This window comes from Hoplias malabaricus, chromosome 12 (genome assembly GCF_029633855.1).
Source record: "Hoplias malabaricus isolate fHopMal1 chromosome 12, fHopMal1.hap1, whole genome shotgun sequence".
NCBI lineage: Eukaryota > Metazoa > Chordata > Actinopteri > Characiformes > Erythrinidae > Hoplias > Hoplias malabaricus.
Window position 1 is genome coordinate 25,014,271 of NC_089811.1, and position 25,982 is coordinate 25,040,252.

Genomic DNA, 25,982 nt, shown 5'->3' on the forward strand with positions numbered 1-25,982 from the left:
TGTAAAGTTACTATTTAGAGAGATATATTTAACTAGATCAATATGGAGAAGATGCTCTTTTTGTTAATAAATAAATTCTCTTGTTCGTCTACACACACACACACACACACACACACGTTGCTTTACTCAAAAAAAAACATGAAGATTTTTATTTTCTCTGAATGCTAGTGTTCTCCCTGTGTCTGTGTGGCTTTCATGTGTTGCTTAGACAGGTTGTGTTGAATTGCCCACATGGGAGAGTGTCTGGGTTAGAGTGTAATGCCTTGTGATGGACTGGCACCCTGTTCGAGGTGTGCTTCAGCTTTGCACACAGTGTTTGGTGGAGGATATGGACCCACCGTGACCCTAATCAATGAATAAAGTGGTTACTCAAAATGCAGGTATGTTTGTATGTATGTCTGTGTGTATATATATATATATATATGTGTATGTATGTATGTATGTTTCTGCTTCACATGATAGGTTGTATATGGGCAAAGTCTGGGCACAAGAATCTTACAAAATTAGCCTTGCTTTGCCTTGTCTTGTTTTCTTTTCCAGCTTTAATCTGTAGAATAGTAAAACAGCATGCCCTGGTTTCAGCTCACAAAAAGGCAAAGTATTCAAAGCTATAGCTGTCTCAAACAGGGCTTAGAATGGCATTCATTCGAATCTATCAGAGATTTCTGGTTTAAGGCACATTGTTACTCAGTCAATTTCTCTGTGGGGAAGCAATCAAGACAAGCACAATGTTTCTGTAAAAAATTCCTCAGATAGCACAGAGGACCTTGAAAAAGTGCAGTGACTGCTCAGTGCTTCTATTGTGAATAGAGCAAGTCTAATAAAGCAGTTCATAAAAGCCACAATCAGGGAATTTTAGAATGGCAAAATGGCAGTTTTACCCTCTTGATAGTCACAGATGTATCTCTGTACATTAGCTTTTGATATCAACATATTAAACCACAATTAAAATCTATAAATAGATTATTTATTTCATGGGTGTCTTATGACACTAGGTATAGGCAGTATGATGTGGGCTATGGTTCTTGTAATAAAGGTGCTACAAAAAGTTCTTTGAGCACAGAAGAACCACTTTTGTTTCCTTAAAGAACCATATTTCTAATACATTTAAATGGGTTACAAACATTAAGATCGAGTGATGGATTTTTAAACCTTTAAAAGGTTCTTCACATTCACACCCATCTTTAACAAACAAGGTTCTTTATGGAACCAAAAGTGGGTTTTCTCTGGCATCACTCAAATAACCCTATAGTTATCCTTGGGTATCTAGAAAGGCACTATATAAGTGTAACAGTATAAACAAAACAACATATTGCTAATGTTGTCAATATTCAGGGAACACAAATCACCCTGCAGGCTTCAGTAAAAAGGGGTCAACTAGAGCCTCTTAAGTGCAATAGCTGTTTTGTCAGGAAATGGTTTAAATATTGACAATGTGATTGGCATTATTTACTGTGCAGCTTGGAATCATTTCCATGAAATAGCCTCTTACTTTAATATCATGATGTGTCCCTGATAGTGTGTATCCACAAGTATTTGTATGTGGTCTACCAAAGCTGGAAATAAATAGTATTCAATTTGTTGTTGACCGAAACATATTTTAAAATACATATCTATATATTTGTGCCAGGATATGTCTATCAGGATGGCCACTAATTTCACTGGTGTCAAATAATTTGTAGGAATAATGTTATGTATGCAGACACCTCTTACATTATTTTACACTGTAAACATTGTGTACAACTGTGCACATACAGCTTGTACAATCTCCTTAGAAAACAATGGGACACTCTGGAGTAGCAGCATATGTCAAGATATGCAATGCTAAGTGCCAGCTAGAGGAGTGTTGGATTGGGTTGATTAATGGAGCCATGTTTTTGGTGGAATACCAGTGGAATTAAATGGAATGGCTTCTGAGCTACCACCAACACAACATACACAACACACCACCATCATGAGTGTCACTGTAGCACTGGCAATGGCAGACCACCCAAATAATACCTGCCTAGTTTTGGTCCTGTGGGGCTTCTGAGTTTTGAAGATGAGTGTGTAATGGGTCTAACAATTTATGCAGAGCATCAGATGGACTCTGTATTTGTAAAGCTAAAAGTGTTGAAAGGAGTTGAGAGGTTGAACAATGAATGTGATAACAAGGAGGTAGTATTAATTTTATGGCTGATTCATGTATACAGCACGCAATATTTCAGAAGACAGACTTTTGTAATACGTATGTCTGGGAAAATCATCTTAGAATGGTATTACGTTACATCTTTGTTGTAATCATGTGACATTATGTCAATTGTCACCTATTATTTATATAGTGGTGTTTTAGAAATCTCTCACAATGGAATGTGCAGGGTAATAATATTAGAGTAACTAGCATCTTCTGTGTGTAGTCTGCATCTGTCCATGTTGTCATCAGTGAATAAAAAGAATGTTCTTATTTATTCACTATTACAATGTCTCAACCAAGCTAGGGCACTAATGTAAGCTAATGGTGTTATTATGTTGTAGTTACCAATGAGTTATATATAAAAAGTGCATAAGTAGCTGTATGGGGGTCCAGCAGAGACATAAGTGGGCCTAAATATCTACGGACACGGGTTCTGTTGTGCTGCATGAACAGTATCAAAAGATAAAAAAGAAACATATTTCATATAGCAGTCTTTTTCAGCCTCATAACAGGAATTTAAAAGGTGTTTCTGTTGTATATTCACAGTGAACAGGATGTTTAACTTAGAAAGTTTGGACTGGGTTGAATGAGTTTTATTTTAAATTGAACTTAGGAAGGAATGTGTTGAAATGAGAAACACTGCAGTGGTAAATGTGTGTGGAATGAAAAGGCCAAGTGTAAGCCTACTATTGACAATAGTGGAAAAGGACATATTTCCTCACTTGTGCACTGCTTTGTCCAGGCGTCTTAGGGTTTCCCAGGGGATTTCAAAACCTCTTCTCTGGCCTTTAATGAGTACACCATCACTGTACTGCCCAGGCTGTCACTGTTCTGTGCACAGTTGGAATACAAATGCATTTAAAGGCACATGGTGGTGGGCTTTGAGGTCCAGAGCGAACATGACCATGCATCTGTAAATTTCAGCATCAGTCGTGTATTAATGCAGCATTAATATTAATGTTCAGAAAATATAATTTGCATCATCTTTTGTGTGACCTTTCGATCTGCTCCCCAGCGCTTTCCAGGGTTTAGTGTATTTATATTACCTGATTTACGTTAGGAACCTTGGCTGAGTCAAAGGGTTGATTGAGGACATGAGAGTTCACATTCCATGAACCATGTCTTGTACAACATTATAAAAACATAGAGTTATGAGCATGCCAAGTTCTCTCTTCAGTATTTGTCCTAACTTCTTGATATTGCATAGTCTGTTTTACCACATATGGCAGACTAGGGTTCCATTTCCAGTTTGGGCAGGAATGTTTTGATATACTGAGTGTTCTTGGGCAAGTATCCTAATGCTGAATTTTGCTAATTCTATTAATTAATTAATTAATTAATAACTTTTCTGTAATTGCTTATCCAGTTCAGGGTCACGGTGGGTTCGGAGTCTACCCGGAATCACTTGGCGCAAGGCAGGATACACCCTGGAGCGACACTCACAAACACACACACACACACACTCAAACCTATGGACACTTTTGAATCCACATACCAACATGTGTTTTTGGATCATGGGAGGAAATTGGACTAAACCCATACCCATAGGAACACGGGGAGAACACACCAAACTCCTCACAGACAGTCATCCAGAGCGGGATTTGAACCCACAACCTCCAGCTTCCCTGGAGCTGTCTGACTACGACACTACCTGCTGCGCCACCGTACTGCCCATGCTAATTCTAATTTATTTAAAATTTTAAGTTTCTCTGGATGGGAACATTTGCCAAATGCCAACATGGATGTAAATTTGTTGAGATTAATGAACCTTAACAGCATGATCTAGAACCTATTTCTAATTTCTGAACCAATATTAAAGTCATGTTCCATAAAAAAGAAAACAGAAACCAAACATAAACAATACCAACCTTAGTTTGCACACTATTTTCTTATTGGCGTCTACATCTGCTTTAAAGTTAGGGGCCATCTCGGAATTGACATGAAACTTAACTAGTCTATAAACAGAGCTCCCACATACAGAAGGCAAGTAACAGATTGAAAAATATTCCATGGCTCCAGATGCAGTCTATCCTTTATGTTTGGGGTCAGAATTTGAATCATTTTTGTTTCACTGTGAGGGCTGCATTGTGACACTACAATGTCACTCCCACACAGCTTTGGTGTCTCAGGGTCCTGGGCTTGATCCCCACCTCAGGTCATTCTTTCTATGTGTTTGTGCGAATTAATTCTGTGCCCATTTCCTCCCACAGTCCAAAAATACATGTTGTTATTTTGATTGGTTGTGCAAATTTGTCCACGTGTCATAATGCGTCCTAAAACACATCAACCATCCACTGCTGTCTTATTTGAGATCTGTGTGTGATTAAGGACTATTGAGACTGGCATTCATCCATTTTCTTTTGACTGGCATTCATCCGTTTTCACTTTCTTAAAACTGAAGCTCCTCCCCTTCTGCAGATAATGTTAGCATTAATTAGTCAGACAAGTGGAACAGAAATCACCAATGGGATTGAAGCTGCAACAGATGGTAGTAAAAAGCATGAAATTTCTGCATACACCTTCTTTTGATTACTTCAGCTTTAATCAATAACATAGTGAGCTCATTAGCCGCTGGTTCTTTTTAATAAAACTGACCTCAGTTTATTTAAAAAAGAAATATAAGTGAAAACTGCTACAAATGGTGCTAATGCTACACATTGTGACACAGATTCTGGATTCAAACCTTACATTGGGTCACTGTCTGTGAGGAGTTTGGGTTTTTTTTCTCTGTGTCTCCATGGGTTTCCTCCTGATCCTCTTGTTTATCTTCCATAGTCCAAAATTATATGTTGATCATTGGATTAGCTTTGACTGGTTTAGTGTGTTATACCCTCAGATGATCTGGTGCCATGTCCACGCGTGCACCCAAGAATTCTCACCAGGATGAAAGAGTAAAACAGTTAAAGAAGGTGAATGTAAAATCCTTCTGCGTTGACTTTTAGACTAATTACAGTTATATTACTTACACCCCAAACAATGACTATATTATTCTCACAAAACCTAAACTGGTTTAAGGCCTTTATGACTTGCATATTATATACTTTTATGATCTCTTGAGTTCTGTCTCTTTGTGGCTCTACGATCTGCCTCTTAGCAATAAAATTGTGACAACACTTACTTATGCAATTAGGGCTTCTTGCTTGTCTATGCATGTGTTTGTTATTTTTTTTTATTTTTTATTATTTTTTCTCGCATTTCAGCAATAATGGTGCAGCAGCATCCTTGATGTCATATATCTTAATGAAGGCACAGTGCTGCTGACAGCTATGTTAATTAGCTGTGAAAAAAGGTTAGATGCAGTGTTATGTGAAGCAATTCACTGAGATGTGCCACAATTAGACATTGTTCTTGGTAATTACTCATTCTCGATTTCACTACATTTTTCTTCATTTTTTTTATATATATATAGCATGAGGTCAGTTTTGTGCAGTAATTAGCCCAGTGTTCCACAAGCAGGAGATGCTTCATATGACTTTAGTTAGAGGCCACTCAGTAGTGGAGGAATCAAATATCCTGAGAAATTTGAGTTTGCATCAATTTCATCTTAACCTGAGGCAAGTGCTGATGGATCATTTGAAATCTGAAGGTGTCTGTTTGTGTGTGTGCGAAAGTCAAGGATCGATGCAGAGTCCTGACTCTAAGTGTGTATGAAATCATTTTAGACAGAGCTGCTGCTGCTAGAAAGAGTCTCTGACCCTTCACCCGTCCATGCTCCCTGCCTGAACACTCTCCACATTTCACGCTCATGCATGCAGCTACCTTATCTTAATTAGGTCCCTCATATCAGTGTGTTTCCTCTCGCTGCCACTGAAACAAGCTTAATGGCTCCCCGGAGCTCTGCTGATGGTCCAGGCCATGATCAAACATAGAGGAGACTTTATTTTTTCCTTTGGGGGAAGTGGCCACTCATAGAGGTTCATACTTCAGCAACTATTTTGCTCTTTAGGAAAATGATGAAACATGAAAAGTATTATATTTTATTTTTCTGTGTAATAGAATTTGTAATAGTAATTGTGTGTTAGACCTATGCTTTTCAAAACTCTGGGAGGGGGAAAAAAACATTTTTACTTGGAAGGTGATAATTTATCACTCTCATCTGAAATTCTCTTTCCACAGATATTTTTGTCTGGGCTGAGTTTGGGCTGTAGGGTGGAGGACTAAATTCTTAAAATGACAGTTACACATAGCACGATACTCAAATTGTGTCAACATCCTTGTGTTAAGGTTTAGGTTTTGTCGAGATTGCATCAATACTAATAATCAAAATGAGCTGATATTTTCTTTATAAATCCTCATAAAATGTCCCAGTATTAGAATATTACATCCATACTGAGAACATACCAAACACCCTTCACATTTGTCATGCATTTTTGATTGTGTTATCATCCTTAGGCAAGACCTATTTTATAAAATGTACATATCATTAGAATTAATTGGCATACTTTTATAACAAAGTACCTTTTTAATAGGAACTTAGTGCAGTCTTCAGTTACAAATTATAATCCTTTTGTTGCTCTGCACACATTGTCAGCCCGCTTTCACATCTTGAGTGTTCTTTAATGGTCAGTACTCTCTCAGGACCCCCACAGAGCAGGTATGATTTGGGTGGTGGCACTGATCTGGTGGTGGTGTGTTGGTGTGTATTGCACTGGTATAATTGGATCAGGCACAGCAGGGCTGTTAGAATTGTAATAGCTCACAGTGTCACTACTCAACTGAGAATAGTCCACCAACGAAAAATATCCAGCCAGCTTTGTCCTGAGTCCACCGATGAAGGACTAGAAGACGACCAACACAAACTCTGCAACAACAGAGTGGACCAAGGTGGACCAATGAGGTAGGTGTGTGTAACCAAGTGGAGAGTGAGTGAACTCCAGGAGGACTGCTGTGTCTGACCCACTTGTACCAGCGCAATACAAACTGACACATCACCATTTGTCTATTTGGCCGATAGACATATAAAATAAATTTACTCAGTTTAAACCCCAAAAAAACCTTACACTTTCATATACTGTATGTTTGAAATGTCTACTGAAATTGCAGCACTGGTTTTCAACAATGGCTTTCTTCTAGACAGTCTAAGAGCTAGTTTTAAATTTTGTTCTGTGTTACAATAGCAGATATGACTAATAGATAAAAGCATTTACTGAATTAGTTGTGCTTCATCCTTTCTTTATTCATGTGATTTATTAGGCTTTGAAACAGGGCTGATGGACATAGCTAATGGAACTAAATGAGCACCTAGAACCCTGCTATATACATTATGCTGTTTTTGCCAGATGGCTAGTGGTATATAGGGGTCCTTGTAACCGCAAGGCTAACATTGATTTCTCTTACAAACTCTCATCATTTCACTGTTGACATTAAAGGCAGACACGAGAACACAGTATTCATCTCTCTTTGCCCACTTGTGTTGTGTAGTGCCACATTTAATTTAAACCACAAGTCTTCAAACTGTCAGTTTTTTGGCTTTGTCAGATAAGATGACTGACCCTTATTGAAATGGGGGCATTACACCCGAGTCCATGATACTGCAGTTAATGAAGACTTATTTCAAACAGAATTATGTATTTTATGTGGTTCTCTCACCTTCACAATTACCTTCAGGTTTTTGCCTGGCTGCAGGGCAAAATGAGAGCCTTCCTTACCCTGTTCTTTTTTTCCCCTTAAAGCTTTTTGATAGTGCTCTAAAAATGCCTTTTTTTTTTAAACTAAAGTACTAATGGAAGCCAAGCAGATTTGCTTCAGGCTCAGACAAGAAGCATGTCTTCTCTTTGGCCTTGTTTAATGATTCTTTAGTTTTGTTCATCATTTCCTTATCTTTACTGAGCTTATAGACCTGCGGCAATAACTGTACTGAACCATGCTTGTTGAGTGAAAGAATAGCGTTTTACCATCTCATCATTTATGAGCCAGTTACTACAGGTGATGTGTAATTTTGATTTTTACCCCCTTTATTCCATTCCATACTCAGAATCTATGCAAAAAGAGACATTCAGGTAGTTATGCTAATTTTTAGTGTGGAAACGCTGGCAGTCTTTAAGGCCCCAGCAGCCCCCTGGGCTTATGTAAATGTTGTAAAGTGACTTATCCATCCGGGGATAGGAATCCAAATGATGACATAAATATGGAAAGATGCAAATAGGTGCAGTGTTCTATCTCAACAGGAGGTTAGCTCATTGGCAGGTGGTATTTTGGCTCATGATGCATTTTGCTGCAGAAATGTAAACCTTCCAAACTTTTAAGCATGCACATTGAAGTGGTGAATGAAGCAAATCAGTTCTAGTAATGTTCCTGAATCCTCTGTGAGAATGTACTTGCTTCTGGCTGTATATAACAGTTCTACAGTCCAGTTTGCCACCCACATACAAGGCTGAAATGATAAAAATTGATGTCCAGATATTCAGCTACTTCATTGTTCACTCATTCTTAATAATGGCATTCAAGTGACCTAGGCCTCGAATTTCTTTACTTTGTCCTTGGTTCCTGACAGTTAGGTTGGTGTACAGTGCTATATAAATATATTGCATGCAAATATATTTATATGTATGCATTCACACAGATGCCATTTTTACATTGCATTATTAAGGTATACTAAAGATCCTATGCATAAATGAGCGAATTTTATTGCTAGGGTGAGCTTCTTTTTTTTAAAAGCAGAAGAGAGTGGAGCGACACAGGCATCTATCATGGTTAGGGTGTTGTGGCTATGAGGCTTCAAATAGGCCTAAGTTGTAGGATTTTGGTTGTGTGTGTGTGTGTGTGTGTGTGTGTGTGTGTGTGTGTGTGTGAGCAAAGGTGGGAGATAAATATCATAAATCATTCCATTTTATTAATGAATATTAATACCAAATCATAATTTTCCAAAAATGACAATGCCATTAATATCATATATTGCTAAATTATCTCATGTAATTTTAATAATACATCAATAAAAATAAAGTCAGGTATACTTGAATTGATATTGTTTTATTTATCATTGTGTTTAGGAATTTTCAGGCTATAGTTAATGGGTTGTTTTGGGAAAACATTTGACCAGTGGTTAATGTGTATGCAGGCACATGTAGACCAATAATGGCAGGAGACAGGACTTAATCAGATGTGTTTAAAGCCGTGTAAATCCATACATAAAACGAGCGTTGAATGTAGAAACAATCTCTGATGTGAAATCAATGCAAAATCCTGGACATTTTAGACAATTTACAAATCCCGACTGGACACGTTTTTCAAATCCCAGAAAGAAGATGTCTAGGGAAAAGAGGACGCATGATCACCCTAATTATTGTTAGCTTGAAAGCACAACCACCACTGTTACCTTTAGCCTTATTTTAATGTGTATTGCACTGGTACCAGTGGATCAGACACAGCAGTGATGCTGGAGTTATTACAAAGTGAAACTATATGGTAAATGGAGCTGATAAAATGAACAGAAAATGTAGAAACAAGGGAATCATTTAAGTGTTCTGACTGAATTATATATGGTATGCTTTTTCCATGTATTTCTAAATTTCCTATATGCCTCACATATATGAATACTTTCAGGTGGCCTGAACTGGGAGATTTATACACATAGTAACAGTAACTTCTGGAAGTGGGATTTTAATGTCCATTCACAGTAAATAATCAAAATGAGGAAGCAATGCATACTTTTACACTCATATATTACCATGCCTGCATGAACAGATTTAATAAGTTGGTGCATTAATACAAAATGAAGTCAATGTGTGCAGTCATGTGTGTATGCATCCTGACTATTTTCCACTGTCAATTAATATGGTTCAAACAATCAGATTTTAAAAGTTAACTGTCCTTTATATAACGCAGCTTTCCACTGGCTAGGAGTTAATTTGTAGACGTTTTTAATTAGAAGTGTGCAGATGTGAGTCCTCATCCTCTGGCTTGCTATCCCTGCATATTTCTGTATCAGAAATCTCATATTGAAATATGTGCTGTGATTAAACATACAGACAGTTAGATTAGACCTTGTCTGGCATGGAATAAAATCATGAAAGGCAGAGTAGCTTTGAGGACCCTAGATTTAAAATCAGCACAATGAATAATTCATTGTTTACAAGGTAGATTATGCCAAGGAGTAGGAGGCTATTCTAGCAATGACTGTTAAAAATCTGCCCGTGTTCCGTTTGATAATTTGTGGACATGCCCCTGCTGTTGTTTAGAAAATAAAAATGACCTCCCTGGAAACTGAAGGTCAGGTGATGCCTAATGAAGGCCCTGTTTTCGTTCCCCATTGATGTCTCTCCCGGCGCCGCTAGAATGAAGGCAGTCCGGCTCGAAGTTGCCATGGTAAAGGTCTTTTGGCACAGGACGCGTTTCCTGGATGGGGTGCTGTGTGGAATTTGTAAATGTGTGGCACCTTCAAGCATCATTATCCACTCCACCCCCTCACCCTCACACTCCTCCACCACCCACCAGCCCATCCTTCACATGGTAGAGCTAAGTGCTGCCAATACACACTGCATTCTAAATTCCTTCTTTTTCTTTTGTTTTTGGGAGAGAATTCTGAAGGAGATGAATGGGCCTGAATGAGTAGTACAGTTTTAATGCTGACATTCAGTGGTGTTATATGGGCTGAGGCTTGGAGGCAAGTGACATTACAAGGGCATTTTATGTATTAGATGTCAGGTAGCGTTAATAATAATAATCTCCTTTTTCTGATCAACACTGACAATCAAAATACCATTTACCATTTTGTGTGTCAAGGCGGGACTTATGTTCACCTACCATTTCAGCTTCTGTTGATGGGGCACTGAAGTTAATGTTGAGGTAAAGCTCAAAACAAACATACACTAGATGGGCTGGCTCTTGACAGCAGACCCGTTTTAACACTCAAGCCTGACAGCAGATGCCGGCCTGATGGCTGACGGCTTTCTCCAAACTGCCTGAACCCTGGAAGCTTCTCCGTGAGCCTATTTACATTCTCTGTTAACAGTCTAAGGATATCGCGTACGAGTTGATGAAATGCCACTGAGTGCATGCACCATATGGGCTAAAGTTTTTATTTATGCAGTCGGAGCACAGTTTGTATACTTCGACAAAGACATCAATGGCCATCTATGCTAAGTGAATGCGATGCAAGCATCTTCTAGGTCTCAGGATGTAGCTCTCAACGGTGCCGGTTCTCCACCCTCTGTTGCCACGGTTTTAATTGGCTGTAATGATTGCCATGGCACAGCAAGCCACCTTGAGTAGGGGACATAGACAGAATCAGGAGGGGGGGCTGTCTTTTTCCATCGCTGCCGAGATCAGAAATGGCGCACACACACTGTTGCTCATTGTCAAGGTAAGAGAAGGATCCGGGGAGCGTTGACTGACAAGGAACAGTTGGAGGGATAATGAGACTCAAGACAGAGGCAGGCTTAGGAAGAAGGCTTAACAGCTGTTGAGCTTGCAGTTGGAGCTTTAAATTAGTTGCGCAGCTGCTAAGTGATTTGTTTTTTTTTTGTTTTTTTTTTGGGAAGTGGGTTTTGTGGCACACCTATGATTCAGCATCATTAATGGAGCCCACTCTCACAGATATCGGCTTATACATGGTTTCATCCTCCCTGTTTGTGCCTGCATCCCTTATCCTGCCGCAGATCCTACCTGAAGATGACGCGCGCCACTTTTTTTTCCACCCATAATGAATATGGGTACGCCGCTGTTATGCCACTGTGGTTTGCAATGTAAAATTGAGTTAACTCCTTGGTGAATGGGCCTAGCAGGAGGCGGCTGCTCCTTGTGACAGATTCACCAGAGGAAAAATTGGCAGACACTTTGTTCTTCCTTTTCCTGTGGAAGAGCAGTCGTCTGAGCATCCACCTGGAGTTTTGAAAGCCGTCTCTCCTGTCCGCTGTCTCCCAGTGACAGTTTTACGCATTGAAAGCTGGCGACATTACAAAGGCTGGGAGACTTTAATGAGCCAATGTGCTCTGCCCGCCGAGGCAGTCTTGTGTCAGGAATGAAGCTCATAATAGCACGCCGGTCCAGGCTCGGCTGAACATTTCCTACTGTTATGGTAATGGGCTTACTTTTGCCTCACTAAAGACTCGTGCCATTTTGCTGTGCTGTTATTTTTATCTCCCTTCCCTCACGTTTGTTTGAAATTATCTTCAAATGACCGAAACGTTTAGTGGTGCATTGTATCGCTTGCTTCTTTTCTTATGCAAATGCTGTGTTTGCCTTTGGAAAAAAAAAAGATAGAAAAGAGAAGAAAAAACAAGTGACGCTACAGTCCATTCTCCGGATGCAGGCCCTTTTTCTGGTGCATTTTATTCCCCAGTCTGTTTTATTTTAAATGGTCACGGTGCAAAGTCTATAGGGGAAACCATGCAGAGAGTGCTGTGGGAGCATCAAACACTCGAGTCAAGAAGCAAAGCCCTCTGGATGTGAGAGGCAGGTTGAAGTAGCATCAGGGGTCAGCCTGATAATTCAAATTGGCCCCTTCTCTTTTAAAGCACCTCAACATGAAAGAAGGAGCACATCAGTGGATGGCTACTGCTCCAGGGTCCAGAGGTTGTCCCCTTCATGACTTCGACCAGCAGCAAAAGGAACGGCCCTGGAGCCAACGGCGGAAGACTGTTTCAAATGGTAATCAATTCAGCTGCAAAGGTAGCAATACCTCCAGGGTAGATTCAGTAAGCCAGACACGTTACATCCACTTCAGAGACCCACTTGTCTGTATCAGCCAAACTCTAACTGTCTTCGCTGTTTCTGAATTCAAAAATGCTCTATTCAGAGAGCGGAGGCTGGCGGTAATTTCAGGATTTGCCTTCTTAGCCAGTCTGGGAACATTTTGCTAAGTGAGAGAAGCTGTTTGTCAATACGGAGAAAGTCAGCTTACCAAATTGTTTCAATGATTGCGGATCAGATAATGTAAACATTCTTCTTTATGGCCACCGTTGCGTTCAAATTGACATTAGGATTCATTCCGAGTAGGAGCTGTTGTTCTTTAGGATACGGGAAGAGAGACAGGAGGCCAGCCATCATCATATTCTCTGTAATTGCTTTTTGACTGATGTGAAACTGCTATTGAATTGAATCAACACTGATTACCAGCTGAGTTTCAGGGGCGGTCCTGACTCCACAGAAAAGGAATCAATTGTGGAACATCCCATCCCTTGAACAATTTGCTAGATCTGTTCTCTCTCACAGAACTAATCTCGGCTGCTGAGGAGATGAATGCCCACAAGACTCTACACGTTATGAAGTATGCTAGAAAGTATTTGCTAGGCTTTCCAGATGATATCATTTAAACTTGGTGAAAATATTTTATTTGCTGAATAAATGAAGTTGTTTTTCTCATGCATTTTCATGCCCTTCTTGTTTGTAAAACAATATTTACCAGAAAAGGGGGAAAAAAACACTAGCAATCAGATACCGTGGAGGATGTTGTTATTTTTCTCTTATGCAAATGTTTGCATCCCCTGTGAAGGACTGGCGCCCCCTCCAGTGCGTGTTCCTGCCTTGTGACCTGTGATTCCGGGTAGGCTCCGGACCCACCGGTTATGATGAATGAATGAAATGTTTGCATCTGTTTTCCTAATACAGAAAAAGTAATCAGTTTAAGCCCGACATATAAAAGTTAATGCCCTTTCTTATTTTTTTTCTTCAAAGTTGGACATATTCTATACCTTTTCCACATGTTAACACAGTTCTGGATCCTTGGGGCACACTTCTTCACTCATTCACTCTCTGTTGTGCCATTTTATATGCCCACAATGGGCAATATAATGTCATCTTTGTTGCCTTTTTTAAGACATGGAAGTGTTGCCTCTATAAACCGTTCTTTTCATGCTAGAGACTTTGAAGCAGGACAGTAAACAGCATGAAAGCCCAGTGTGTAGAAAACAGATGAAGCTGTTTGACCTTTTCAAGGCTGTCTCTTGATTGTGAATTTGCCGTGGGGCACTGAAGGGGAATGCAGTAGCGCTTAGAATTATCACCAACAATCCAGTTACAATCAACCTGGCTCTTACTTCCACCACAAATCAAGTGTGTGTGTTTTGTGTGTGTGCATGTGTGTGTGTGTGTGTGTATGAGAGAGAGAGAGTGTGTGTTTTCTGGCTGTACTTTCTATGACATACCCCATGCAAAGCCCAGCATGCCCCATAACCCTCAAGTTCTTTCATTCTTAAAGCAGAGCAGCATCTCGAGGTGGGAGGATGGCCATTGAAGTATGAGAGTTAGAATGTAAGCTGTTATAAAAAAGCACGCTGTGGTGACCCTAGGGGATACTAGAAGACCTCTTTTGTGTGGAAACAGACTGGAAGTCAAATCTTGTAGTGAAATATAAGGCGCTATCCTTAGTGATCCCTGAATGGCTCTGACAGCTGCTGGCAAACGGCATGTCAACAGGCTGTCAGATACTGGCTTTTGAAGAATGGGCAGGCAATGCCTTCACAGTTAGAGAGTGTTACCAGACTGTTGTAAAATTGAACACAGTGATTTTGGAGAGATGTTGGGGGGGATAACCCTTCAAACTAACCTTACATTTGATGAAAAAAAAACATAATACATGTTGGCCTTTCGTGGCACTGTTTCTGTACACTAATAAGATGGCAAGGCTCCTGCTGACAAGCTTTTTAAATTTCATTTTTATACCATGCGTTGATTCTAATATATTCATTTTTGCATGTATGTAACCATGTAACAGCATATTAATGAGCATGTTAATAATATAGTTATTACATTCATTTCTGCAACTGTGCAAGCCTTGTACCATGTAACCATACAATCATAAATTATTATCATTTTTCATCCATTCCGTCTCATAGACCACCCCTCTCTTTCCATTTTGCATCCTCATTAGAGCCGGTTCTGTGTGATGTTGGAGAGTTTCTGTGTGACGACCGTCTGACCTGTGTTGCTGAGAACTGGCTCTGTGATGGAGAGCCCGACTGTCCAGATGGCTCTGATGAAACCCTCAAAAGATGTAAGTAACTCATCCACCATTAAACATTTCCATACCACGACAAACAGCACAGTCATTAAGTAATAACAAGTAACATCTTGTACAGTCAGCTAGTATTGTTCTGCATTTATCAGGGCAGGAACTGTTGGTATTCTGTGCCCTCGTGATAAAATGAAGATGACAGGATGCTGCTGAACATTTTAATTAGATGGGAGCCTTCTTATTGTAACTTTAAAGCATATTCATGAAAAGATTGATCAGTGTGTGCTCTACGGCTATACCCAATTACCTGATGTTGGTGTTGGACTTCTCCGCAAGCGTTAATTTATTCCATATTCCTGGCGCAGTGGGCCAACTCTTCCCTCCGCAGGTATTCCATTATCATTTAGATTAATCATGCAGGCTCCATTTTATTTACAATGCCTTTGAATGAAAGCCATGCATATTTATCATGGGAATTTTGAGTAGCTCATTATCATGGATTATGTATTGATAGGAAATGGAATTAAACCGGCCATTCCCAGCAAATTATGCAATGAGATTTAATTTCCTCTTGTACGTACGGTAACTCCCATAGGCAGAGTGTTAAAACAGCATGATTGACAAGGGTAAGGATGTGATTAACAATAGTAATGCTAGTTCCATAATGTTATAAGGTGATAATATTTGCTTGCTATATGGCATATATGACTTACTATGTATGCTGTAGTTTTATTTAATGAATTAAGTAGATAGTTTGATAATATATGAGCATGTTACAATATCATCCTACATAATTTAACTAAACTTTACTTAACCTCAGTCAGAATGGCCCTACTTTTAATAAAGATTTGTTCTCCAAGGGTTCTATATGGAAGCATGAATGCTAAATAAACTTAATATAGAGAACCATACAACAAATTCTCCATTAATCTGAGAAACCCTTTCACCATGCAAAGAAACAATCTTGTATAAAATATATTTATTTATTCATTTATTTTTAATTATGATTTTTTAATTATTTAACTGTTCATATTTCCACTTACTTTTTAGAGCAATGCTAGCCAATGAAGGTGTTTGTTAGCTAGGTAAACAAAGCTGTGCCATTTCATTGTGTTATTCGAAGCAAGTGCCGTAACTTAAACAATGCGGGTGGGTTGGTGAATAAGTCCTACTTTCATTTCAAATTATTTATCCATCAGTATGTCTTCATCCCTTTCTATAGAGGTTTCTAGAGTGTGTGCAATCATGAAAGAATTGTTTATAACTTCTGATTATGCAGTGCTTCATTTATCCTGGCTTATTTAAGACATCTATATGTGGTCACTGAAAGCAAACCACTCACAGGCATGTTCTTATACATTTATCAGTGAAAGTTTCTCTATTCCATTACAGTGAGTTTTCTTATGTCTTAATGCTCTTAGTTTCAGAACTAGAAGCAAGCAGTATGTTTTGTTGGTTTTCTTGGCTCTTATTCCTCTGTGTTTATGGTTGAATATTGTATTTTATATGAATGTGAGGAGGAAGGTATAATTGAACAAAATTGCTTTGGAGTTCATGATTCTTTTTTTACTCTGAGCATATGTTAATTATTAAACATTATATGTTTCATAGCAACCATTTTGTTCATGTAATATGAACAAAATATTCATACTAAAGGAAAAACATCCAGAGAGCCAGCTTTTAGGGCACATCTGTTTTTAGTTCAGTGTTTATATTTCACGCTTCACGAATACTTTTGTGATTCTATTGTTTCTACCTTGTAAGTTTAATCTTTTTTCCTCAGTGGGCAAAATTCTTTTTATAGGTCTCTTTCTCTTACTTTTCAAGAAATGTGAACATAGACTTTTTCTTTCTGACATTTCTGCATAAGCTTTTTTTTTTTTTTTTTTTTTTTAACTGTTGTAGTAAGAGTGTTAGTATCAAATCCACAGGCCACTGGCCACATTGACTGTAACAACAAGGTTTTACAATGTTTAAAGGCTGGATTGTACATGTCCCAGAAGTACACTGATCAGCTATTCCATCAGCATATACGTGCACTTTGCAGTTTTACAATTACAGACTTTATTTATCTGTTGCTCTGTGTGCTTAATTTGCCCATTTTCACCCTGCTCATCAATGGTCAAGACTAGAGCAGTTATTATTTGGGTGGTGGTTTATTCTCAGGGCTACAGTGACACTGAAATGTTGGTAGTGTGTATTGTGCTGGTAAGTGTGGATCAGACACAAGCAGTGCTGCTTGTTTTTTTAAAAAGTTTGCCCTCAGATATACCTACATATACTGTTGGTCCACCAATGAACAAAGGGTGAAAGGAGGCTAACAATGTATGCAAAGTTACAGACAAACAACAATAATTTTAGAACTACAAAGTACACATTTATGGAAAGTGAAGTTGTGTCATTCATTAATTAGGAATAACATTTACAAATTAAACTAAAAGAGCAGTCCCGAAACTGATTACAGTACACTGTGTGTACTTTGTACAATATATGGTAATGGGATATGGGATATGGTTTTTAATATAATGCTTTATAGATTGTCTGCTTCCAACATTTAGCATTATTTAGTATCCCTAGGTGATGCATGGTTTATTACTGTTTGTTAGTCTGTGTTTTAGTGTTTTTTATGGTTTGTATAGACCTCAAAAATGGAATTACTGAATAATGGATCTATTAATCCATTTTAATTTTAGTATAGTAGCCCATTAATTTATCAGCATTCTAAACTAAACCTCAAAAGCTTGTCAGTTTAAAAAAATTGTGATCAGAATTGTTCTGAAACCAGAGTAAAAATGTGTTTATCTGACGTTAATTAATTTAGCCTGTCAGCTAATTACATTAAGGCTCCTTTGGACTGAGAATTGATAACTGATTACTTTAGATTTTTTGGAACATGATAGAAGATGATAGACTGGATAAAATATTGTTGGCAACATTATCCTCCCAGCTAAACCTGGCATCTCTGAACATACCACACTCTAAACCTGAATAAATTAAGGCAATCATTTGCCATAAATTTTTTAAGTTCATAAACTCAAATGTCAGAAGTATGCATACAGATTTCATTTAAGGGTCTATAACATCATTTAATGCTTAGTACAACAAAAAAATATATGCATTTCTACTACTCAGTACTATTAAGTACCATTAACTAATCTAACCATAAATTCATTCATTGTCTGTAGGTGTCACCAAGGTGCCAGTCCATCACAGGGCACCATACACTCACACCTATGGACACTCTTACATGGCCAGGCCCCACCTACCAACATGTGTTTTTGCACTGTGGGGGAACACACCAAGCTCCTTAGTGTTCCTTAGAACCCACAATCCCAGGGAGTAATGTAATAAGGATTCTACCTGTTGCACCACCACCCCTCGCACTGAAATAAACATATGAACCTGTCCAAATTCACTAAAAGCAGTGAACCCCAGACCACCCGCCATCTTGACTGAAAATTGCTGCACTGGTCCTAGGTCTGGGACTTCAGACATCATGCTGCATAAACATATAACATTTAAGTTCATTTAAATCAGTCATATACAGCTATTACTATATTACTATGAGATATAAACTCAAAAAGAAGAAATATTTGAAAAAAATGTAATTGTTAAATTGGGTGCAACTTCAGTATATTTTAAATTAGAATCACACAGTTCAGTTGATTACTTTAAACAAGGGTTTAGGGGTTACAGTGTATAGCAATGTTGGAGCTGAGGTCTTATGTTCAGTGATTGTCTCTCAGTGTCAAATTCTTAGAATCTTATCAGACACTTCTCAGATTAGTTTACAAGCTTGAATATGCACTAGCTTTAACTCTGTAACCAATGTGAACATTAAAGTAAATGTATTTCATTAAAATTAAATTCAGTTAAAATTCATGTACAGTAATAATTTTGGAATCATTCTTTCATTGTGGAACTAAAATAATGGAAATACACAGAGCTATTATTTTAGAGATCTCTTATATTTCATAAATTCACTTACTTTAATACGACCCCTCTGTGTTACTGCCTATAAAATCTAAAGGACCAAGGGTTTACTGAAGCCTGTCACATAAATAAACACAAGAAAATAACTTCAGCAACTTCAGAGACCTCAGGTCACGTTCTTCCATTTCAAGAGTTTTGGGTGGTTAACTTTACTGACAAAAAAAAAAAAAAAAAAAAAGAGAAAAGAAAAAAAAAGATTCTACCTTATCTCACTGGCCTAAAACCTGTGGCCAGTCAGAACTCTTTCAATTGCCTCCTACAACCAAAACATTTTCCCCCCTTTGCCATGCCAGGTGGCTGTCCTGTTTTTAAGAGAGTGAGAGTATGTTACATTGTAACCTATGGAACCTCCATACAAAAACATTTACCAATGAAAGGGATTCTTTGGAGTACCTGCACATTTGATCACTTTGCCGAAGCATTGGCTAGAAGGGATAAAAGCCCTCAAAATGGGACTGTGAACCTGTAGAACCACTGCTCTGTAGTGATAAAGGCGTTTGTGATCAGAACATACCTGTGAGAACAATACCTGACCTCACTAATGTTCTTGTGCCTGAATGCCATCAAATCTATCCTGAGATGTTCTAACATCTTGTGTACATCCTTTCCAGAAGAAATGAAAACTGTAACTGCAGCGAATACACTTAAGTTTAGAAGAAATGATAGAAGAGAAATGAGCTGCCTCCTTTTATTTTCTTATTTGCGTTCACTCCAGCGCTGCTGTATCCAAGATGTACCATCGTAGAGAAATGTAATCACCTTATCCAGGCCTCAGGGGGGCAGGGCTGCTGAGTGTTTTCACTGCCATCTGGCCAGAGGGGACCTGGCTTAGCCTCACGTCCAGCAACCCCTCAGAGAACTGACAGACTGCTGGGGTCACCAGGGGAGCTGAAAACAGCCTGCTCTCCTGCTATGAGCAGAAAAAAAATGAAAGCGCGTGATGATAGGCCTGAAAGACTCCCAATAGACTGCACAACACTCGACGATAAGCTATGAACTCAGGGGCACACGTTACAGCTAATTTTTGGGCCAAGATTGTGGAGTGTTTAACTGCGTGTTTACCTCAGAACACTGACATGACGTGTTGATTACAGTGAGATTACAGGGCGACAGTCTTACTAAGCTTACTTTGTTTACTTCTCCCATGCATAATATATAACTCACTAGAGTTATAGGTACTGATTTATTTCAAGTGGTAATATACTTCAGTATGAAAGTGCAATAAATATCATGCCATATTTCCTCAAGGCACCAGAGCAGTATGGGATGCTTATGTGGCATTTGTTTTCTGACTGCTATGACGTCCTACATTTCAATTCAAATTTGACTACCTTCTCAGGATTGGTTATTGGTTGTTTATACGTGAGACAGAGGCACTGTGGCGATGGTATTATTACCTCTGATGTCAGCCTTTTAAGCCACATTGGAGAGGGCTGGAATTTATGTGCATTCTGCCCACTGGCCACTCTCATATTAAAATAAATAGATAGTAAATGTTTCCATTTCCTGGGAGAATCAGCACCTGCAGGGAAGAGGTTTGCGAGGTAATGTAGCATAGCATCTTGTTATTGAGCTGAAGGACAGCCATTTTGCATTGTGCAGTGTTTACCTCTGACGCTAACAGCCAGAATGCAGCAAAAGCAAAATGTCTAGGAGACAGTCTCTTCAAAGACTTGGTTTACGAGCTCTTCCTTTAGTGTGCAGATTAATGGCTTACATTTGAGTTCTAAGACTCATTAGAGTGCGTGTATTTGGGTCAAGGAGGTTATCAGAGCTTGGGGTACTTCAGTAATAAATGCACAGGTGGGAAAAAGGCTGGTATTGTATATGCAGTTCCTTGAGAGACAGAATGTTGTGCTTAGGAGCCCATCATCAGCTTTAGCAAGTGAAGTGCTTCAGAAGCTTTAAGAGGTTTATGCTTTCAGTACTATGCAAAAGTCAGAGACCACTCTACGTTCATTTCATTTCTAGTTATATGATGTTAGATGATATGTTGTATATGAGTTAGATGATATGTTTTTCAGTGCCAGGAATAAAAAGGAGAGAGCAGTAGAAAATGCATAACACAGAAGCCTTAACAACATAGAATGTCAACATTTTCATCATTTAGTGTCTCTTCCCGTCACTACAGCTTCTTTTCAGACATGTTTTCAGATTTTTCAAAGAAACCTAGAGGGATTTTTTCTATACCTCAAGAGTTCAGTCTTACGTGTTGGTTGTATTCAAAGTAATCTCTTTCAAGACTGAGTACATCAAAGGTGGTCTTTTGTATTTTGCTCAGTAGAGTATGTGAAATATATTTGGCAAATGTGGATGGAGCAAATTTGTAGCAGGATATGTCATTGTACAAGAATTTCATTATATATTAGAAATATGTCTGTGTGTGTTTGGTTTTTTCGTTTATTGATATCACATCTCTTTTCCTGTTTTTTTTCTCATGTTTTTTTGCATTTTGCATTTTGTGTTTTGCCAGGTTTGGGTTGCTTTCTGCTTTTTGGTTTTGATATCTGCCTGTTTTCTGGTATTTCACGTTGGATTTTTCCTGGTTTAGTAAAGCCTGTTTTGCAAACTATTCTTAATTAACGGAATTTTAAAAACTATGACCGATTATTTCATTCTCATTGGGCAAAATGATTAGATGGCTTAACACTGCTGCAGCACTGCTAAACAAAGAAGGATGGAGGGAAAGGGCTTCCAAAAACAGAGGCTGCATGAAGTGGGCAAACCAGAGTGAACTTCAGTAAGTCTGTGGGGTGATTTCTTACATCTGAATAAGACAAAAGGTTGATGGATTTTGTTTGAAGGCGATTGATTTATATCAAGTTGTGGCGTGTTTTAAACGGCCGTTTCTACAAAATCACCTATTCCAGCTTTAATAAGAGGAATATTCCACTGTTGCTCAAATGCCATTTACCACAAAAGAAATTGGTCCAAACTATGATCTAGAGTGACCTCCCTTTTAAAGAACATCCTACAGACATGACCAAAATATCTTACACGCTAGTTATAATTAGACTTTTTCATTTCCAGTGGCTAGACACTTTAATAGAAGTGGGCTCAGCATTAATGAGATCCTTGCGATGGAAGAAGGAAAAAAGGAGCTTGTCTGCACCCTCAGAACTTCAGAAACTGTTTGGAAGGAATACTCTCCTTTTTGACATCTTGAAATTTCAGCATCGGCAGCTCAGCTTCCTAGAGCTTCAGTAGCACTCTGCTGACACCACTTAAGAAGGACCTTGGTCTGAAAACTTGTTTTGTGTACATTATCAGAATAAAGCATACTGTAGATGTACATTATTACTACTAAAAGTACAGACAGCAAAAAGTCACCTTTAAAAGATACACTAGTGCTTTTGACTCTCTTTTGCAGAGATTAATATTTGTAACTTTATAGATTCGAACAGTTTTAACAGAAAAAAAAATCCTGAAATGTAGACACCATTGCATTTATCTAGGGTAGCAATGTGGACAGGTTTTTAACTTCTGTAATTTCCATAGAAAAGCATGGAATAAAATGGGACACATGTTTCCCTTTGCCTTTGACCTTTTTATAGAGACTTCTTGAGATGTTCTAAATCTTTTGATGATATTACACACTGTAGAATGTGAAATAGTTAAACTCCTTACAGCCACCTGCACATTCTGCTGCTTGGCAAAGTGGCAAGCCTCGACCCATCCTCACTCATAAGGGTCTAGGTCTTACTTACAAGTATCATTTGTATTTAAATATGGTTATATCACCTGTTTAAGATGCTTTTGGAGCAATTCACATTTCTGGATGGTACGTTTTCATATCACCAGAGTGGTACCCTTGAGGGCAGGTCTTTTGTATTTTCATCTAATAAAAAATAATAGTACCATCCTCCATTGCGCATGCAGATTTTATTCCTGTATTAGTATGGAGCTCAGGATTAAAAACAAGGGTTAAACATCTAAATTATATTGAGGGGACAATTTATAATTTGTGAAGATTTCTCTTGTTTCATTGTTTATTGTTTATTGTTTGTTTCTTTTCCAGCCTATCAGCATATCAAATGAACAGCACTGTTGTTTAAAATACAGGTTCTGCCTGTAACCGCTTATCCAGTTCAGGGTCACGATGGGTCCAGAGCCTACTCAAAATCACTGGATGCAGTGAATCCACCAACTAACGTGTATTTGGACCGTGGGAGGAAACGGGAGCACCCGAAGGAAACCCATGCAGAAAACACCCCAACACTCCTCACAGACAGTCACCTGGTGCAGGAATCAAACCTTCAGGTTCCTGAAGCTGTGTGCCTACGACACTACTTGCTGCACCACCTTGCCGCATATATATAGCTTCAGCTTGTAGAGGTCATTCTTTTACCCAGATGAAACAGAATAAACAGCTGCATGAGCGCCATTCACTTGGATGCAATTTCTGGACATTTTAATAAATGGTGCTATGGCTAACGTGCTCAGGATATAATACTTGGAGACCAGTAGAGGGCGTTTCTCAGTATATATTTCTGACCTCCAACTATTATCACTGTTGCATTTCTGAGGGGGTATTAACACTGTTTGTAAAGCTCTGCCTTAGTAAACAAAACTGTATGCGTACACTACCTTTTTCTGACATTGTCTTGTGTGTAAGCAGCACCTCTTGAAATTTCCTGAATATCTAGTGGTGGAATTCAGCATCTCTGCTGGTCTGTTAACTTCATCATCCAGTGGGTTTCAGAGCTGTAAGCATGGAGCTTTGGAGATGATCCTTTTAATTTAGCGGAAGCAGGAATGCTGCCTGAGAGCGCTGGGCTTATTCGCTTCCTCAGGCTGGTGCCATCTGCTTTGGTGCCACAAATAAATAAGCAGACCAAACAAAGGAAAGCCTGGCTCTTCTGTTGGTGGAGTGTGTGGAGACTGGTGCTTCTAAAAATTCAGAAGCAGGAGCTGGGCATCTCTAGTCCCAGATTTATTTTTTGACAGATTGTTTTTGTTTCCCCCCCTCGCTCTTTTTTCTTTCCCTGCTACAGCGGCTGCTGACAGCTACCCGCTCAAGTTTTGTGATTATTCTTTGTGCCTGTTTCCTTCTTCTCAGTAACGGCATCTAGTTTTTTTCCACATTCTTTCAGACCCATAGTGATGTTGTCATAGTTGACAGAGGCTCAAAAACAAGATTGGAGCATATAGTCTTTAGACTTTCCTCTTTCTTCTCCTAGTGGTATGTTTTATACAAAAATACACAAAGCTTACATTATCAAAAAAAAGGGTTATTTGTGAGTAAAGGTATATTGCATTCTTTTCTCCAGAAGGAGGGGTGAATATTTGTAATATTTCATTATAGAACTGTGCAAAATATAATAACATCATATCATTCCTGGAGATGAAACAGGGTGAATTAAATCAACACAAATTTTTAAATCTACAATTATATTAGAATAAGGTACAATTAAGTTCCCTAAAGGTGGTGCAGCAGGTAGTGTCGTAGTCACACAGCTCCAGGGACCTGGAGGTTGTGGGTTTGAGTCATGGTGACCCTCTGTGAGGTGTTTGGTGTGTTCTCCCCGGGTCTGCATGGGTTTCCTTCCTGTGCTCCGGTTTCCTCCCATGGTCCAAAAAACACACTTTGTTAGGTGGATTAGCGAATCAAAAGTATCCGTAGGTGTGAGTGTGTGTGCCCTGTGCCCCTCACCCTGTGAAGGACTGGTGCCCCCTCCAGGGTGAGCTCTTGACTTGGGGTCAAATGACTGCTGGTCCAATCCCCTCAAGTGGCAGGAAGACTGTAGGTGGTAGAGGGGAGAGAGGTGGTGGGGGTGAATTAACATGGCTTTCTCCTTCCTCATCTTCCATGGCTGATGTGTCCATGAGGAAGGCACCTTACCCTCAACTGCTCCTTAGGCTCTGAGGTGGTTGCCCACTGTTCTGGTTGTGGGTGTGTGTATGAGTTCACTGCCCTGAGTAGTTTGTGTGTGTGTGTGTGTGTGTGTGTGTGTGTGTGTGTGTGTGTGTGTGTGTGTGTGCACAGATCGCAGATGAGTTAAATATGGAGACACAGTTTCATGTCCACATTAATGTTCATACAAAAAATGTAGTGGCCTAAAAAGCTAACGCTGGAGAGAGAGAGAGAGAGAGAGAGAGAGAGAGAGAGAGAGAGAGAGAGAGAGAGAGAGAGAGAGAGAAAGAAAGAAAGAAAGAAAGAAAGAAAGAAAGAAAGAAAAGGAGTTGTGCCCCATATTCCCTATTTTGACAGATACACACTCTTGTTCCCCCATAGCACTCTCTCTCTCTCTCTCTCTCTCTCTCTCTGTTTTGTTAGGGACAAAATCAGCAGCTTGTCACTTGAAGCCCTCTGAAAAGAGCATATTTTGAGAGTTGACAGCTTTCCTGTCATTGTACTATTGGATGACATCAAACTACTAAAGCCTGCATTAGCCCCCTGCTGTTCCGGCACAGCCATAAGTGTTGATACACTGTGTGCTTTGAGGCAGGAGAGCAAACATGGCACTGACTTTGGGGGAGATGGAGCTCTACTCTGCAGCACAGTGGCTTAGAGATTTCACCCTGAGATGCACCTTGTGCAGAATTGACACAGTGTGTGGTTTAAGCTCATAAACAACACCATGCCTCTTCCAACCCTTATTTTGAAATGCTGGTCATTTTTTTTCACAGCTTCTACTCTTCTGGGATCAGATGTTGAAATTTTGCTGTGTGGATTTGATGGTACATTGTCACAAGACCATCAGTGAGGGCAGGTACCGATGACTGATGATTAGTTCTAGATCTCAAACATAGCTCCAATTTATAACAGAGGTATTATTAAATGGAAATATATTATTCCACTCTTTATATACCCCTCTGGCCCACGCGTAGCATTGAGCATGGTGATTTTAAAGTTGCATTCCATTTCAATTCTTGCTTTTCCATTGAGAATGTGCAGTGGTCAAAGATTGTAGTATAACAAGT

At 39.1% G+C, this 25,982-nt stretch overlaps 1 protein-coding gene across 1 annotated transcript in view; it reads left to right on the forward strand.

Annotated features, from left to right (window-relative positions):
- The window catches only part of lrp1bb (low density lipoprotein receptor-related protein 1Bb), a 471,212-nt gene that overhangs the window by 113,215 nt on the left and 332,015 nt on the right, over positions 1-25,982 (forward strand). The window contains exon 3 of the mRNA XM_066685917.1: positions 14,982-15,104. Coding sequence (XP_066542014.1) covers positions 14,982-15,104 — 123 coding nt within the window. The remainder of the gene's footprint in view (positions 1-14,981; positions 15,105-25,982) is intronic.